The sequence below is a fragment of the Pararge aegeria genome, chromosome Z (genome assembly GCF_905163445.1).
Source record: "Pararge aegeria chromosome Z, ilParAegt1.1, whole genome shotgun sequence".
Lineage (NCBI taxonomy): Eukaryota > Metazoa > Arthropoda > Insecta > Lepidoptera > Nymphalidae > Pararge > Pararge aegeria.
The window spans coordinates 16,731,533-16,747,043 of record NC_053208.1 but is presented as its reverse complement, the minus strand read 5'-3'; the positions used below and the strand labels follow the sequence as shown (position 1 = coordinate 16,747,043).

Sequence of the window (15,511 nt, the reverse complement as noted above, 5' to 3'; positions counted from 1 at the left end):
CAATATATCCATCAGCGACAAGGTCTTACGCATTTAATAAAATACGAGATTTTTAGTATTTCATTGAAATTAAGTTCGTGCGGCATAACGGAATGAATAATTTTCGCACATAGGATTTCACCGCTTGGGCACCGCGTCAACAAGAATTGTTTTGCAGAATGTTCAATGCCACTTATCAGTAAATTCTCTAAGAGGACTCGCAACCGGTTTATTTTAACAGTAAATTTCGATAAATAACCAGTTAAAATTTGTTTGTTGCTAGAATAGTTTATATGTAACCGAGACGTTTCATAATGATAAATTAATAAATATAAATAAATATACTACGACAATACACACATCACCATCTAGCCCCAAAGTAAGCGTAGCTTGTGTTATGGGTACTAAGATAGATTTGAATATTTTTATGAATATCATATATATAAAAACTTATAATATACAGATAAATACCCAAACACTGAACAACAATCATGTTCATCACACAAACATTTTCAAGTTGTGGGAATCGAACCCACGGCCTAGGACTCAGAAAGCAGGGTCACTGCCCACTGCGCCAGTCGGCCGTCAAGCCAGTTTATAACAATTACCTTAGTTAATGCGGGTGTATAATGCGATAAAGAAAGGAAGCGTCACCGATGAACGTACCATCATCATCATCGTCGGCTTAACCAAAAGACGGCTACTACTGGACAAAGATCTTTTGTAGGCATTGACACACGCAACGGTATTGTGCCGTTTGTATCGAGCGACTTTCCGTGACTTCTTCTGCCCACACAGTAGGGTCTACCAACACTGCACTTTCCGAGCTGAGGGCCTTTACAACCATTGTTTGAATCAGTTTTCAAAAAACAGTTTTGTATAAAAGAACAAAGAATTATAATAATTCTGAAACCAGAGCCTCTGCAATATTGAAATAAGCGGTAAAATACAGGATTACCTAGGTTGCGTGGGTACCAACAGATGTTTCAATAATTGTAAACGTGGTTTCGGGTAAATATTTTACATGTTTATTTACACTATTCGATAAAATCAGTACATTATACGGGACAAAATTACCTTTCGTACGTAGTTTTGTAAATGTCTTTTTGACTAAGGATGCGCCTGTGTGGGTATTTGATTTGTTAATTTCACAGCTTTGTTATCTATTTCCACCGAATGATATTGAGATACCTTCCTGGTTAAAAACATAAGTTTAACAAATTCAACTGCGTAGTGGCGTGCACTTCAAACATGCGCGAAAGCACTGCCTACCTTAAAATTTATATATAACTCGAATAAGAGGAGGATTTTTGCAGTTTTATGCAATTTTCCTGCTGTATGCATACACTGGTAAAAAACCCAATGCACCGTTGGGCACAACCACAGTGCGTATGTGCCCTAAGAAACGACTTCACTCAAACGTCTGTGAAACAATAAGAAGCTCTATAATATTAATATTCTAGAAATAGATACCTATTGGGAAAGAAGCTTTGTAATATTATTATTTTGTATTGATTTTGCAGGTCTCTACACAGTAATAACATTTCCATTTTTGTTTGCGCTCATGTTCGGTGACTTTTGCCACGGATTAATATTGCTGATTTTTGCTGGTTGGATGGTATCAGTCGAGAAGGAGCATATGGATAAGAATTCTAAAAACGAGATATGGGCTATATTCTTTGGAGGTAAGTCAATCATCATCATGTCGACCCATTAACGGCCGACTACAGGGCATGGTTCTCCCACAATGAGAAGGGGTTAAGGCCGCAGTCCTCAGTAGAATCTGCCTTCGGTGGTAGAGTCACTACAAGCAGACATACTTGACGTTCCAAATGTGCTTTTATTTCATCATACGTGAAATAAATGAATTTTGAATTAGAACTCTTAGGTGATTGGTGAACGGTTCTTGATGCTTAGGAATTAGATAAGGCGTTACTTGCTTAGGCATTGCGTCGTTAGTGAAAACGGGCAATAATGTAGTAGCAGTACTCTTAGTGATTGAAGCTGGACCAATATGGTACGATAATGAAATTAAATGTTTCATGGGTGCATGCCTCAAACTCAAAATAAAAGTGCACCACGTCGCGTGCAACAGCTAGTGTAACGTTGTTTATGAATGAATAAGTGCAAGTTAGTAAACTCAATATTATTTATTACTTACCTTGAAGCGGTGACAGCGCAGTGGGTAGGAGCTCGACATCACTATCGGTGGGCCGAGTTCGAATCCCAGCAAGAAACTATACCTTTTGTAAGTTGTGTGCGTTTTAAGTTAATAAAATATCACTTGCTTCATCGATGAAGGAAAACATCGTGGGGAAACCAGTATGCCTGAGAGAACTACATAAGGTTCTCAAAGGTGTGTGAAGTCCACCAATCCGCACTGGGCCAGCGTGGTGGACTGCGGCCTAAACCCCTTCTCATTGTAGGAGGAGACCCGTGTCATGTAGTGGGCCTGTAAAGTGTTGATATCATAATGAACCTGGTTATAGTTTGCTACCATTTTGCATACTTGCCCATTTTATGAGGTAAGAAGTAATTTCATTAAAAGCAGCCAAGTTAAATCTTGGTATATCCTGTACTCATTACTCGTGGCGGTTGTCATACCAGTAACTTTTGTAGCTGATGGAAGTTCTTCAGAAGGGAAATATAAGCTTTTCAACATCACATTAAACGCTTAAGACGCCAGCAGACGCTTCATCGCGGTGGGGGATATTGCGGGAAAAATATGAACTCTTTTGAGAAGTTGTAAGAGTTCATCCCATGGGAACGTTTATTCGACCCACCGCATCACATGGCTCTCCTGTTGCTAAACTCTTCGACGCGATGTTAAATACCGTAAGGTTTTGGTGGGGTTAGTTAATTTACTATAGCAGAATATGCGTAATTATTTTCCAGGCCGTTACGTTATATTGATGATGAGTTTATTTACTCTGTACACTGGATTCCTCTACAACGAGTTCTTTTGTAAATCTGTAATGGTTATGACACCGTATTGGATGAACACTTACGACAAAGAGACGTTAGAGAAGTTCCGTTATGTTGAGTTGAATCCAGTTTTTGAAACGAATGCACCTTATATATTCGGGGTTGATCCTGTTTGGGCGGTACAGTATATTTTTCTTTGTTCTACTTTAAATTAATTAATTTAGCAGGCTCAGAGTCACATATTGGACAATGGGGAGAGCTTTGTTAGGAATATCTCCACGACCTCGCACCAGTAAACGCAGGGTTGGTAGACCCCCGACCAGGTCGCTGGTTTACCGGCTAGTCGCTGGGAGACGCTAGGTCCAAGCGGCACAATACCGTTGTGTTTGGAATTCACTACAAAATACCCATGTCAGCAATATCGGTTGATATGATTGAATTAATGAATTTAACTTTAAATAAGATATGTTGCCATGTTTTGACGGTTTAATTAATTTTAAATAATAATATTTCTAATTTAATATAGTTGTTAAATTTATACTTTTTAAAACTTATATGTAGCGAGCTTTGAATTACGAGTATTTCTTTTCAGTTATCTAAAAATAAGATTATGTATTTGAACTCATTGAAAATGAAAATGTCTATAATAATTGGAATTGTACACATGATGTTTGGATTGATTTTGAGTCTTTTCAACCACTTGTAAGATAACAATAATTATACTTACTAATATTATAAATTAATACTGTTTCTTCGTTTGTTACCTACTTTCTGCTCAACTACCCCACTACTACACACAAAAACGAACGGTTTCTTTGGGACTTAAAAAAAGCGGAGTAAACACGAACGAAGACGCAGGCAACAGCTAGTTGTACATAAAATATATTGAGATATTTCTAGGGATTCACCTCTTGAAATATTCGAAGGTTTCTTTCCCTTCTTTTGTGAGTCAAGACGGCAATAATTAAGCGGGCATAGGTACTTAGTGCGAGCAAAAAAATATCTTTCATTTATATTAATAAACAAATTACCGATAAATTGAAATATCTTTAGGATTCAAGTATCAATATTTCATTATACTTGAATCGTATACGTAAATTTTTTATACGTTAATTATTTATTAAAGAGATGTTCTTATGTTTAACGAAGGGCTCCACCCAAATTATGTAAATAGATAAGTGGATCCTAAATTGATATAATGCCATATCATCGGGCGCCATCTTCTTTTAATTGAAGTTTGGCGGTCAACAATAGAAAAGTCTCCCTATTAAGTGCCGCTTTCTTTAGATATCGGTGATCTCGATCCCAAATATCATATTATAACAAGCATGCATATTACTTTTATTAATATAATGTATAAAAAAAGCTAGAAAGCAGTTTTTTTTTCTAATTATATTTAGTTTAATTATTTTTGTCTTCGAAACTTATTTGCAGGTATTTTAAACGCCATTATTCTATTCTATTAGAGTCTATACCGCAAATTCTCTTCTTGACTTGCTTGTTCTTTTGGCTTGTCACGATGATTTATATGAAATGGTTTATTTTCAGTGGAAAATACAGTAAGTAGTATTTTTTTACAATCTTAATAAGATCATTGTCATGAGACCACTCGCTATGCTAAATACGGTTCTAAACTCGGTAGTCTCTTTAACGTAGTTGATATGTTATCGGCTGTTTTGTGGGTCTATTTAGTAACTAGATTTATCGTCTGCTATATGGTTAGCTTAACTAGAGTGGCTAACGTGAAGCATTTTTGTGCCCGTTACGTTGCGCTTTTTAGGAGCTGCCTCCACTTTCGGCAGATCGCACTGAAAGGCTCTGGACGCAATCAGCACGTGGTGTACCGCTAGAGGAGAAGGTTTTCACTATTAAATATAGTCCACATTTCAACTTTGCAAAAAAGAAATGGAACAATTTTTACCTTGTATATCCTGTAGATGTAGAAAATGTATAATTTTTTTGTTTTTCCCTTTATTATGAGAGCTGTAAAGTATAATTTTTATAAGTTAAAAAGTCAATACTGCGTTACTTTTTCTAAAATCTTTTTAACAACAATGATCCTTAAACAACGTCCAATAAAGATGTTTATTTATCATTAACTTATAAGTGTTTAAATTAAATCATGGGAAAATCAATCAAGAAATTGCTCTTACTTAAAATGGTCTACTTACTTGCTTTCACTTAAAATGGTCAATGAAAAGGAGAGACAAAATGCTTCCCACTGATGTTCTGTAAAAGAAAGACCTGCTCTAGAGTATAAGATATCTCAAGGTATCTGTTAACTGATCCTTTAGCCCCGAGTTTACGGCAACCTAAATAGTAATCCAAAAATTTTGCCATTTTTAGTCTTTGCAACCGTACTGCACGTCTGAGGATGGGCGATCATTGTAACCGGATTTACTTACTTGCTAAATTAAACTACTTTGCCCTATAGTACAGCAAAATAAAAAGACTAACTACTTCAAACTATATCTATTAGCATGACCTACTAAAATGTTGTTGCAGTCTGCAGAGGAATTACTTGATGAACATAAAAGCTAAAGCTTGGATTTTTACTGCATGACCAGAGTGTCTATAATGAGATTTTTTTCCTACGTCTACTTATCCCATCTAGTGACAATACTGTTTCCCAGTGTTGTAGCTACACGGCGCTCCTTCGATTTCATAAAATTGTAGTTAATGCACACGCGATGACGCGTTTGACTAAGTAACGAATGTAGAGAATCTGCCATTAAGCATCGTCTGAGACTGGCACACGGAATTAGCAATTCCTTTAAGTGAGAGACCACGGCTCATTCGTGAAAAACTTTGAAAATCATCTCGTTTATTTTTTTTGCAGCGGAAGTAAAAAGAGGGGCCGGTTGTGCACCATTAATATTAATTCTGTTCATTGACATGGTACTGATGTCCACCACGAAACCCGTTGAGGATGATTGTGATGCTTACATGTTCGAGGGTCAAGAAAAATTACAACGGTTCCTATTTTTAGTGGCGGTTCTTTGCGTACCCGTTTTACTTTTCGGGACACCGGTATACCTTTACTACACCTACAAAAAGAAGAAAGAGGAAGCATTGGTAATCCGATAGTGATGTTTATTAAGGCATTATATATATATATATAATTTTAATATCATATCATATTAACCTACCCTAACCTATTATCGGCATACTACGGGCACGGGTCTCTTACATTGAGACCATTTTACCCACTGGGCTTTCACCGCTTCAGATTATTAATGGATATTATTTGTAGGTGCTGCAATATTAAATATTTTATATTTTATTATTGTATAGTTACAAGGTGTAGTATATTTCTTATTTGTTATTGTTAACTTACGTGATAATTGGACGTGTTCGGTTTAATGATTAATAGTAATTGGCACCAACGAAATATTATTCCTGCTAAAGTGTATATTTTGGTTTGTACTTCATACTCGTAGCGATAGATTAAAGGGCGGTGACGTGTTTTTTTTATATATATTGTTTATGAGTCGGTGAGTTCCGTTATGTTCCATGTGTTTTTCGAGAAAGACACTCGTACACACTACTGATGAAATTGATCGAGAGCACATTAAATTCCGGCTATTTCCTCTTAAATCTGATGCATATTTTAAGTTCCAAGTTTAAGATGGTTGCGGGCTAACGGCAGTAATAAGGGCGGTAGTAAACCCATACTCCTAATCAGTTACTACGCGTCCTCGTAGCGGAAAGCTTAATCGCGTAGCAACACGAATTTATCGGTAACTAGCCACGGTGGTACCTGCCACCAGACCTGACCAGAGACCATTCAGAAATTATGAATTCCCAAAGCCTCTGCTGGGTATCGAACCCATAGTCTCCCACTCAGTGGCGTGCATAGAGGGTATGCACAGGGTATGCACAGGGTATGCACAGGGTATGCACAGGGTATGCAGATGTTATAAAATGAGTTATAAATACTTGAGAGTAGGCTTTTTATAACTTACAATGCCTATACTTAAGTTTTTTTTCATAGCTCGTACTGGAGATTTTCTTCATTTTATATCAGCTGTATATCCTGTGCATACCCTCTATGCACGCCACTGCTGAGTCCCACTTATAAAACCACAGCGCTCACTGTGAGTACAAAGTGTAGTAACGTTCATTTAGTGATAAGCTGATATTTCGAAATAACAAACAAACTTTATTTGTATAGATAGTAGGAAAAAAGGCATATAGTAGTTAGGACTTGCGAATAATAAAAGCGAGGGCGAGCAGAGCTAGTAACTAATAAATTGTTGATGACCTTTACCGTATCTACAGCGTGTTGCAATAGTTTTTGTGTTGTCCAACAGAGATACGATTTTAAACTAAAACTGTAAACATTCATTCTGCTCTTCTTTTTTCACTCGAACCGAAGCTTTTGTGATACTTTAGTAAGTAGGATTACATAAAATTTTCATTACTTTGAGCCTAAATTGCAGGGATTATTGTAACACATATTTTGATGACTTTGAATGTAAGACTGTCTTTGAGAAACCTTTTGCCGAATGGAATAGGATTTTCTGAAAAAACAATAAGGTTCTTCTTATTTAACTCGAAACCGATGCTTTTGTGATACTTAGTAATTAGTGTTTTGTTGAATTTTCATTACATTGTTCCTGAAATATAGTGTTTTCATACGTTTGTAACGGATTAAATGTAGGGCTTTTATTACAAAGGAAAATATTTGTATTCTTGGCATTCATAATACAGACATTGCTATCAAAAAAATAACTATTTAGGACGACAACCAATAAGCTAGAATTTTTATATTTCTTTAAACCTTAAAATAGAAGTTCTTTTGTTAGAAGTAGATAACTTGAAGCTTTATTTCTAGTTAGTGAATTTATACGTTGTTTTTGGTACTATTGGATATTATTATATACTTGCGTCTGCCCGCGACTTCGTCTGCGTGGACTTCAGAATTGGTTATAAAGCTTTGCTCGTTAAGAATTTTTAATCCTACCACGGAAACTATTTAAGAGATCGGTATGGAAAGTACTGTTCTTTTCCATAGCACAAGTGACATGCATGCCTATGTTCTTTTCCATGTCATGCATGCCAAATGTCACCCAAATCCGTTAAGCCTGATTCAGATTGAGTAACAAAAATCCACACTTTCACATTTTTAATATTATATATATATATATATATAATGGTGGGTGTATTTTTATATATATAAAATAGGATTCTGTACAGACAGTGCCCGACTTAAATGCTGAAATGAACCAAAACTGCTACAGACTCTACGAAACCAATACTTCGAACGGTTATTAAAATGCTATTCTTTTTTAGAAGAAAATAAGTCAATTTCGAAGGTATCAGAGAAGAGAGTCCGATAAATATGCAGAGGCAAAAATTTTGAAAGAAATTGCCAAGTACTCAACACCTTTTGGCGAACTAATGATTCATCAAGCAGTTCACACAATTGAATTTGTTTTGAGTACCATATCCCATACTGCTTCATACCTACGCCTGTGGGCCTTATCCCTCGCTCATGAACGTAAATATAGTTTTATATAAATAGCATATAAAAAAGAGCAGAGATACGAGTTTATTAGTCTAGTTTAGATAGAGGCGTGTGAACTGTTACACACCACTAGACTAAACTGGCCAACCTAAAAAATACATAAACCACATGGCAGTGGCTCGAGGCGGTACGTAAGTTCATGTGCGGTAAATACCGCACACGTCCTCCATCCTGTGGACAAACGGTGGTTACGAATGCTGGCCAGCCCACCAGACGAAAAATATTTTACACCTCCAGACTAAAATGACCACCCCAAAAAATACTTATAGTCCTCATGGCAGTGCCGCGAGACAGGTGTGTGACCCCAGCTCCGTATGAAATAGTCGGCCCTCTTTGGTCAGGTGTGTCCAGTCAAAAGTCCCATACCTCTGTCTAACGCCTTTTTTCTTCACTAGCGTATTAGAATCGCATATTTAATAAAGATTGTCTGAAAGAATATTCAAGGTTTTTTATATCAATATATTTCAGAATTATCAGAAATGTTATGGGTGATGGTGATGTCAAAGCTAGGATTAAAAGATACTTCAAGCACCGGATGTATAAAAATATTTGTCATATTTGCCATTTGGGCAGTTTTCAGTCTCTCCATCTTGGTAGTTATGGAAGGACTGTCAGCGTTTCTTCATACCCTACGTTTGCATTGGTTAGTTTCGATGTTTCAATTCTCGTATGCTAGCATATAGGTGTACTTTTTATACTTGTTAATACCTATATTTGTTAATATAGTCTACGGAATATGTTCATCAGATGTAAAATTTTCAGGGTTGAATTTATGAGCAAGTTCTACTCTGGCACTGGTTATCCTTTCAAGCCTTTTAGTTTTAAAGCAATTTTGTCCAACGATTCCAAAGATGATAATACCGAGGCAATGTGTAAGAGAAAAGTAGTAACCTATCAATGAATAATAAATTATATTATTCACAATATATAACTCGTAACATACCTCTTTTACCATATCTGATAGTTTTATTGGACAGTATAAAAATTCTGTCTTCTGTTTACACTAGTGAATGAAGGTAATGTACATTACTTTACTGTGAATTAGTAGTTCAGGAAAAAAGTTTATTCTCAGTTTTAAGGTATTTTTTTATTTATATGTATAAAATAAACATGTTTTTTTTACGAAACTGTGCCATTGCTTTAGTTTCGGAATAAGATTTTTATGTTTTGTTTAAGTGGATATTTTAGTTTATTGCTGTAAAATGCGAAACGTTTGCGAGCTTTTAGATTAAAACAATTACTAAGCAAAGGTTTAATTTAAGTTAAATATTGATCTAAAATCGTAGTGGTATCAATTTTAATATAAATTTTAAAATTGTGGAAGTGGTATCTTAGTTCTTGTATTTTAATCCGGTAATGGGAAACTGAAGCCTTAAGTTAAGAAGGATCATGAATTTACCGCCAATTTTTTATCAATTTTTAATTTATTCTTGCTAAGGTTAAATATAATTCCAATAATAATTACAAAGTAATATTAATATGTATAAGAAATATATGCCGTCTAACTGTTAACTTATGGGCATGGTACCCAAAATGCTGGCGCAATTGCCTCTTTGAATTGCTAGACTTAGCCGTTGGGCTAAATAAGTTCCAGCTCTTGGGTCACCAGACGTCAATACAAATTTTTGGGGCACTACACTACACTTTTTAATGATATTCCTTGAAGATGTCTGTAATTTGAAGGGGGTGTTCTAACTAGTTACAATAAACGGTATCAAAAAGTACTTATACCGGCACAAAACATATCTTTCACCCATTTTGGTCCCGGAAAAGCGTCTGCCAATTACCTAGTTTTCATTTTAAACTCGCGAGTTCTGCTAACTTATTCGAGACGGGAGCCCGATAGTTAAAAGTCTGTCACTCCTGATCTTCAACTTTAAACGTTTCAAAAATCACGTCGTTCCTTCTCTGCATGAAAGTAGGACAAACAAACTACCAAACAACTTTCACATATTCTGTAATAAAAGTACGGATACATGTACCTAATTTTATTAGCTAAGAATATTTGCTAGTTCCCTATTTGAGGCATGCAATATTCATCATCATCATCATCATCACCGTCGTCATATCAACCATTACCATTATCACTACAAGGCACCGGTCCTCTCTCACATTGAGAAGGGGGTAAGGCCGTAGTCCACCTCGCTGGCCCAGTGCGGATTGGCAATATTATTTAAGCCTTATAAACATGTCAAAGGAACGGTAACAGCCCTTCGACTTCACTCTGGGGGTACCAAGTTCGAATACCAGCCTCTAACTTTTTTAAGTTATGTGCGTTTTAACCAGTCAAAATATCACTTGCTTCAACGGTGAAGGTAAATATCTACATGTTCCCAAATGCTCTCAAATGCATTCCACAAATGGACCTGCAGTCCACCAATCCGCACTGGGCCAGCACGGTGAACTACGGCCTCAACCCTTTTTCATAGACGGAGGAGCCCGCTGTCTCTTTAGTGGCCTGGTAATGGGTTGATAAGATAATGATGAATAACTTCGTTTAAGTTAAAATTATATAAATTAAATTTTCATTGATTGATTATTCGTGCTGTTAAACCATTTTCAACCTATACATAATGTAGAATGTGGTGCTCTGTTTTCCATATGTTCTTGATGTAGATTTTTTTAATTTTCCTAGTTGTATGCTTGTTTTGTGTACTGCAAGTTGTATAATTTGGCCAATGAGGCCAATGAGGCCAATAATTGTAGTACAGTTTCGGTGCCCTGAACGAACGATCAACTGAAACAATGTTATCAAACATTTTAATTTACGAAACATTGTCGGCCTGCTTTTGTTTTGAGTCTGCCATACTGAGGAAAGCTGAATATTAGACTTTAATTATTAGGTATATAATTGGTTTACTTGATAACTAAATCGGCATCTAAATAAATAAAATGAACCGGTAAGGCGTGGGAAATAATTATGAGTACACCACCGTGATTACACCAATTGGTATTACCATGTCTACGTTTCTAGCACTGTAATTTTCTTCAGTGTAGTGATGTTAGTTTTTATAAAAACTGTTATTCTGAATTATGCATTTGCATAAATCGAAAAACGGCTTAGCGTGGGCCGGTTTTGAGTTCGTGAGAGAGACTTTCGTTGGTCCACCTTTTTGTAAGTTTTAATTGTACTTGCGTGAAAAATTTTGTTATGTTTAAATAAAAAATATAATTATAGATTTTGTTTCTCTTAGCTCCCTTGCCTCATTACATTTCCAAAAGAGCAGAGCAGAGGAGAGGAGAGGTGTTTTCTAAATAGGATGGTTCGGATATTAATAATAGCAACCACCTTCCAGGTATTTCCAGTGTCAGTGATAAAGAATAAAGGACAAGCGGTCTACACGTTTGCAAATCGTCGTCGTTATACACTCTAAACAATACTATGGCGTATGATACAAAGCTCACAATATTTTGAGTGGAAATGGTGTACGAAGACCGTAATAAGTGCATTACATCGTCTAGGTAACAATGGAACGGCGAAATGCGCGAACGAGAATTTTTGATGAGAAAAAATACAGGCGAAAATAAACTTAACTGTAGCAATTACCTTTATTGCATTGTCAAATACGGTACGCCTCACTGTGACGAGCCGGCAAGTCGGAATTGCACTTTGAAAATAAAATTGTTCTTGCTACTTACACGGGCTAGAGATGCTCAGTAACTGATTTTCCGAGAGACAACAAATTGATAATGAAAGGTAGATCTAAAAAAAAACCTAAATTGTGCGGAGGATCGCAGGAATAATTTTAATAGCGACTAAAATCTAACTACTTTATTATTTTGAACTTAGTTAACTTTTTTGAAAATTAATTTTACGAGCGTTATTTATTTAATTGCAATAAAAATATATATATCGGAGAAGATGTCTCGCCGTCATTAAAAAATACCGCTGGTAAAATTATTGGTGGCTGGCGCTTACACTGTCCGTTGAAATTAAAATTCTGTTCAAAGCAAACAAGATTAAATTAAAATAGCTTATAATTAATCATAAATTCTAAACTAAAATACATCTTATTTCTTGAAGTTATTGTAATTATTTTATTGACACTATCACTCTTGCGAGCTCAATCGTCCTTTGTTTCCATAATATTGTCATCTTCACCGAGTCCGCCGCTGCGCGCCACGTCTTCTGCGCAAAACTAGCGACTACGTCATCGACTCCTATTGGTAGAACTCGTTCAGGTGGTAACAATCGTTTAAAAACTTATTGTAAAATCAATCAAATTAAAAAGACATCGAAAGATCTTTATAAATTAACAAAGTATTTATCCCAGATTTTGCTGCCAGTCAGGAAGCAAAATCTTTACATGGAGATTTCAACATTTCATAACAAGTGCCGCCTTCTGTTAAAAAGGGGTTGTTCTTACAAAATTTTGTAAGAACTTGTGTGAAATTAAAATTTTGTAAACTGTGAAATTATAATTTTGTAAAATTTAGTTACTTTAAAAATTATTATAAAATTTAGGTTAGATCTGAATGGCTATCAGACAAAATTCAGTAGTATAATTTTTTATCTGATGTTGCCATCTGTTACAGCGTAGAACTATCATTCAAAACGTAATAGTTATTTGATTCAAATTACTAAGCCAACACCAAATCATTTGACTTCATTAAATAAGGTTTTACGCTACAAAAATAAGTTGCAAGTCCGCAGCGACATAAACATATTCAGTAAATATCCGCGCAGCCTCCGCGGCGACAAATTATTAAGTATGTACCTATTAACAAAAATTGGAACAGGTTTTTATTTTTGACGTGTGAATTCGCTACTTGAGCGATTCATTCATGTGCCAATCTGTTTCATTTGTTCAACGCCAGCTGAGTCTGGTGGTTGAAGTTGTAGATTCTAAACTAAATTATAGCAACAAACAATTTTTTAATTATTAAAAAATATTTTGTGCTTACTGGAAAAAAGGTGGGATTCTTGTTCATATCTCTGTCCAATTGATTGTTGACACGATTTGGTATAAGTATCTCGATAGAAAAAGTCACATAGTTTGGTAGCTCAAATACAAAAATTGATTATTTTGGTTGTTGGAACTCGTAGCAATTGTCAAAAATTACAAAATTAAACTTTAAAGAGTTAGGTTCTTAAGTTATATCTTTATACACTAGTAAATGGGTGCATATAAGAACTCAATTAAGTTGCGTATGTAAAGAATTTGGATAGGTACCTACTTACTCGGAGCAGTTTTATTATTACCAAACTATTCATTCCAAATGCCTCATTAGTGTACAAAGCAGTCGCAGCAGCAAACTGGTGATTAGCATTCAAATGTGAATTTTGAAAACTACGGTAAGTGGATCAGCTTTTGCTAAGCATCCCAAGGCAGCGCTCACATAATGCATCACATCATTTTAACCGGAATAATTCAATTCCTACATTCAACGCAAATAAGGGGGATACATATATATGGCTAACTGACAATGGGATACCGTTCGATGAAAATTGAGCAAAATTGAGCTAGACGGATTGATAAAAAATAACAAAGTGCGTTTCATTAAGTTTAACATCGACGAGGTAGATAAAAGCACGGGCTTTGAAATAGTTCAATGTAGTATAGTTCAGATAACATATCGAGTATTTTCTAGTGGTACGTGCGTACGTGGTTAGACTATTCTAAAAAACGTTTTTAATATGATTGACACACAGCACGCTACAACAAATGCACGACGAAAAATTACGACCAAATAATTATTATATATATTTTATTACATTTCTGTACATAATTTGCAGGTGCCCAATTTATTCACGCCAATCTGTTTAATCTCCATCATAACTGAAAGGCTGTTATCCATTAGCACCAAAACAATAGGATTAAGGCATTGTTAAAATACCACAGAAAAATTCAAATTATTTTGTAAGCAGGTTTTATAAATCACCCCTTTTCCTTTATGCTTTTGTTTTGTGATGTTTGTCTATAATACTGATATTTTTAGCTTTGTATATGACAGCAATTGATATTATTCACGTTCAACCGTATACAATTTTAAAGATAGTATAAGTTTACCACCGAAAATAATTTTCTCCCCCTAATAAGAGTTTTTAGACTGATTTAGACTGAGACTTTAACTGAGTCAGTTATGTGTATATTGTATTATTATTCAATTTCGATAGGCTTATTCAAGAGAAACGGAAGGCGGACGAGTCGACATGGTGAGTCGAGATGTATTTTGTAACAAACAGAAGAAATAAACATTTTATTGGAAACTTATTAGAATTTTTTCGCGGATGTAATCGAGGAGAAAAGTTCATAATATAGCGATGCCTGTTAATTTGAAATGCGTTCCGGACAGATTTTAAGTTTTTAGTATTTATTTTTACCTTTAATATGTTTACTCGATAAATAAATAAAAACTTTAGCTTTCTATTAGTTAATAAAAGTTCAGCTTTCGGTTAGTTTCACGATAAAAATGTGGCGTCTCATTCAACGTTACGCAATAGAAAATAATCAGAGCTGTTGTTTAAGGCTTGAGCAAATTCATTCGTCCCTTTATACTTCACAGAACTATAAAGGAACGACGTAAACAATCATCTGTATAAGTTTCATTTGGCAGAACAACGAAGTTGTTTCATCAATGTACGAGCCCTGGGCTAGGACTTCATGCGCTATACTTGGATATAGTCCAGAAAAAATGAAGTTTTTAACTATAAAATAAGTATTTCTGCTTATAATGGCAACACATAACATAAAATCAACATGGCAGTAACATTCGATTAATTTTGATTCCACAGACATTTGACATTGGCAGAAATGTCAAATGTCTGTTGAACTATTGTGGTTGTACTTTGTATAATACAAAAAATAATTGTTAAAAACAACGAAAGGTAAATACCTAAATTGTTTACCGTCTGAAACACTGTCCGAATCACTAAGCAAAATCTATTTCGTGTAACACAACGCTGGGTAAACAGATAGTCCAACGGTCCAACATTCGGAAAACGAAAGCGGGGTTGTTGAAAATAGCTCAAAAATCAAAACAACGAATTACGAAAGTACACAACCGACATCAACAGACATTGATTTAATATGTTACTATATAAGCTCAATGTAGACAGATATCACTGACAATAAT

The 15,511-nt window shown here is 35.3% G+C and overlaps 1 protein-coding gene across 1 annotated transcript in view; it reads left to right on the top strand.

Annotated features, from left to right (window-relative positions):
* Positions 1–9,335, top strand: part of LOC120636601 (V-type proton ATPase 116 kDa subunit a1-like) — a 68,058-nt gene extending 58,723 nt beyond the window's left edge. The window contains exons 9-16 of the mRNA XM_039908146.1: positions 1,503–1,664; positions 2,875–3,083; positions 3,497–3,606; positions 4,339–4,463; positions 5,744–5,979; positions 8,200–8,407; positions 8,903–9,077; positions 9,197–9,335. Coding sequence (XP_039764080.1) covers positions 1,503–1,664; positions 2,875–3,083; positions 3,497–3,606; positions 4,339–4,463; positions 5,744–5,979; positions 8,200–8,407; positions 8,903–9,077; positions 9,197–9,335 — 1,364 coding nt within the window. The remainder of the gene's footprint in view (positions 1–1,502; positions 1,665–2,874; positions 3,084–3,496; positions 3,607–4,338; positions 4,464–5,743; positions 5,980–8,199; positions 8,408–8,902; positions 9,078–9,196) is intronic.
* Positions 9,336–15,511: the final 6,176 nt, after the last annotated feature.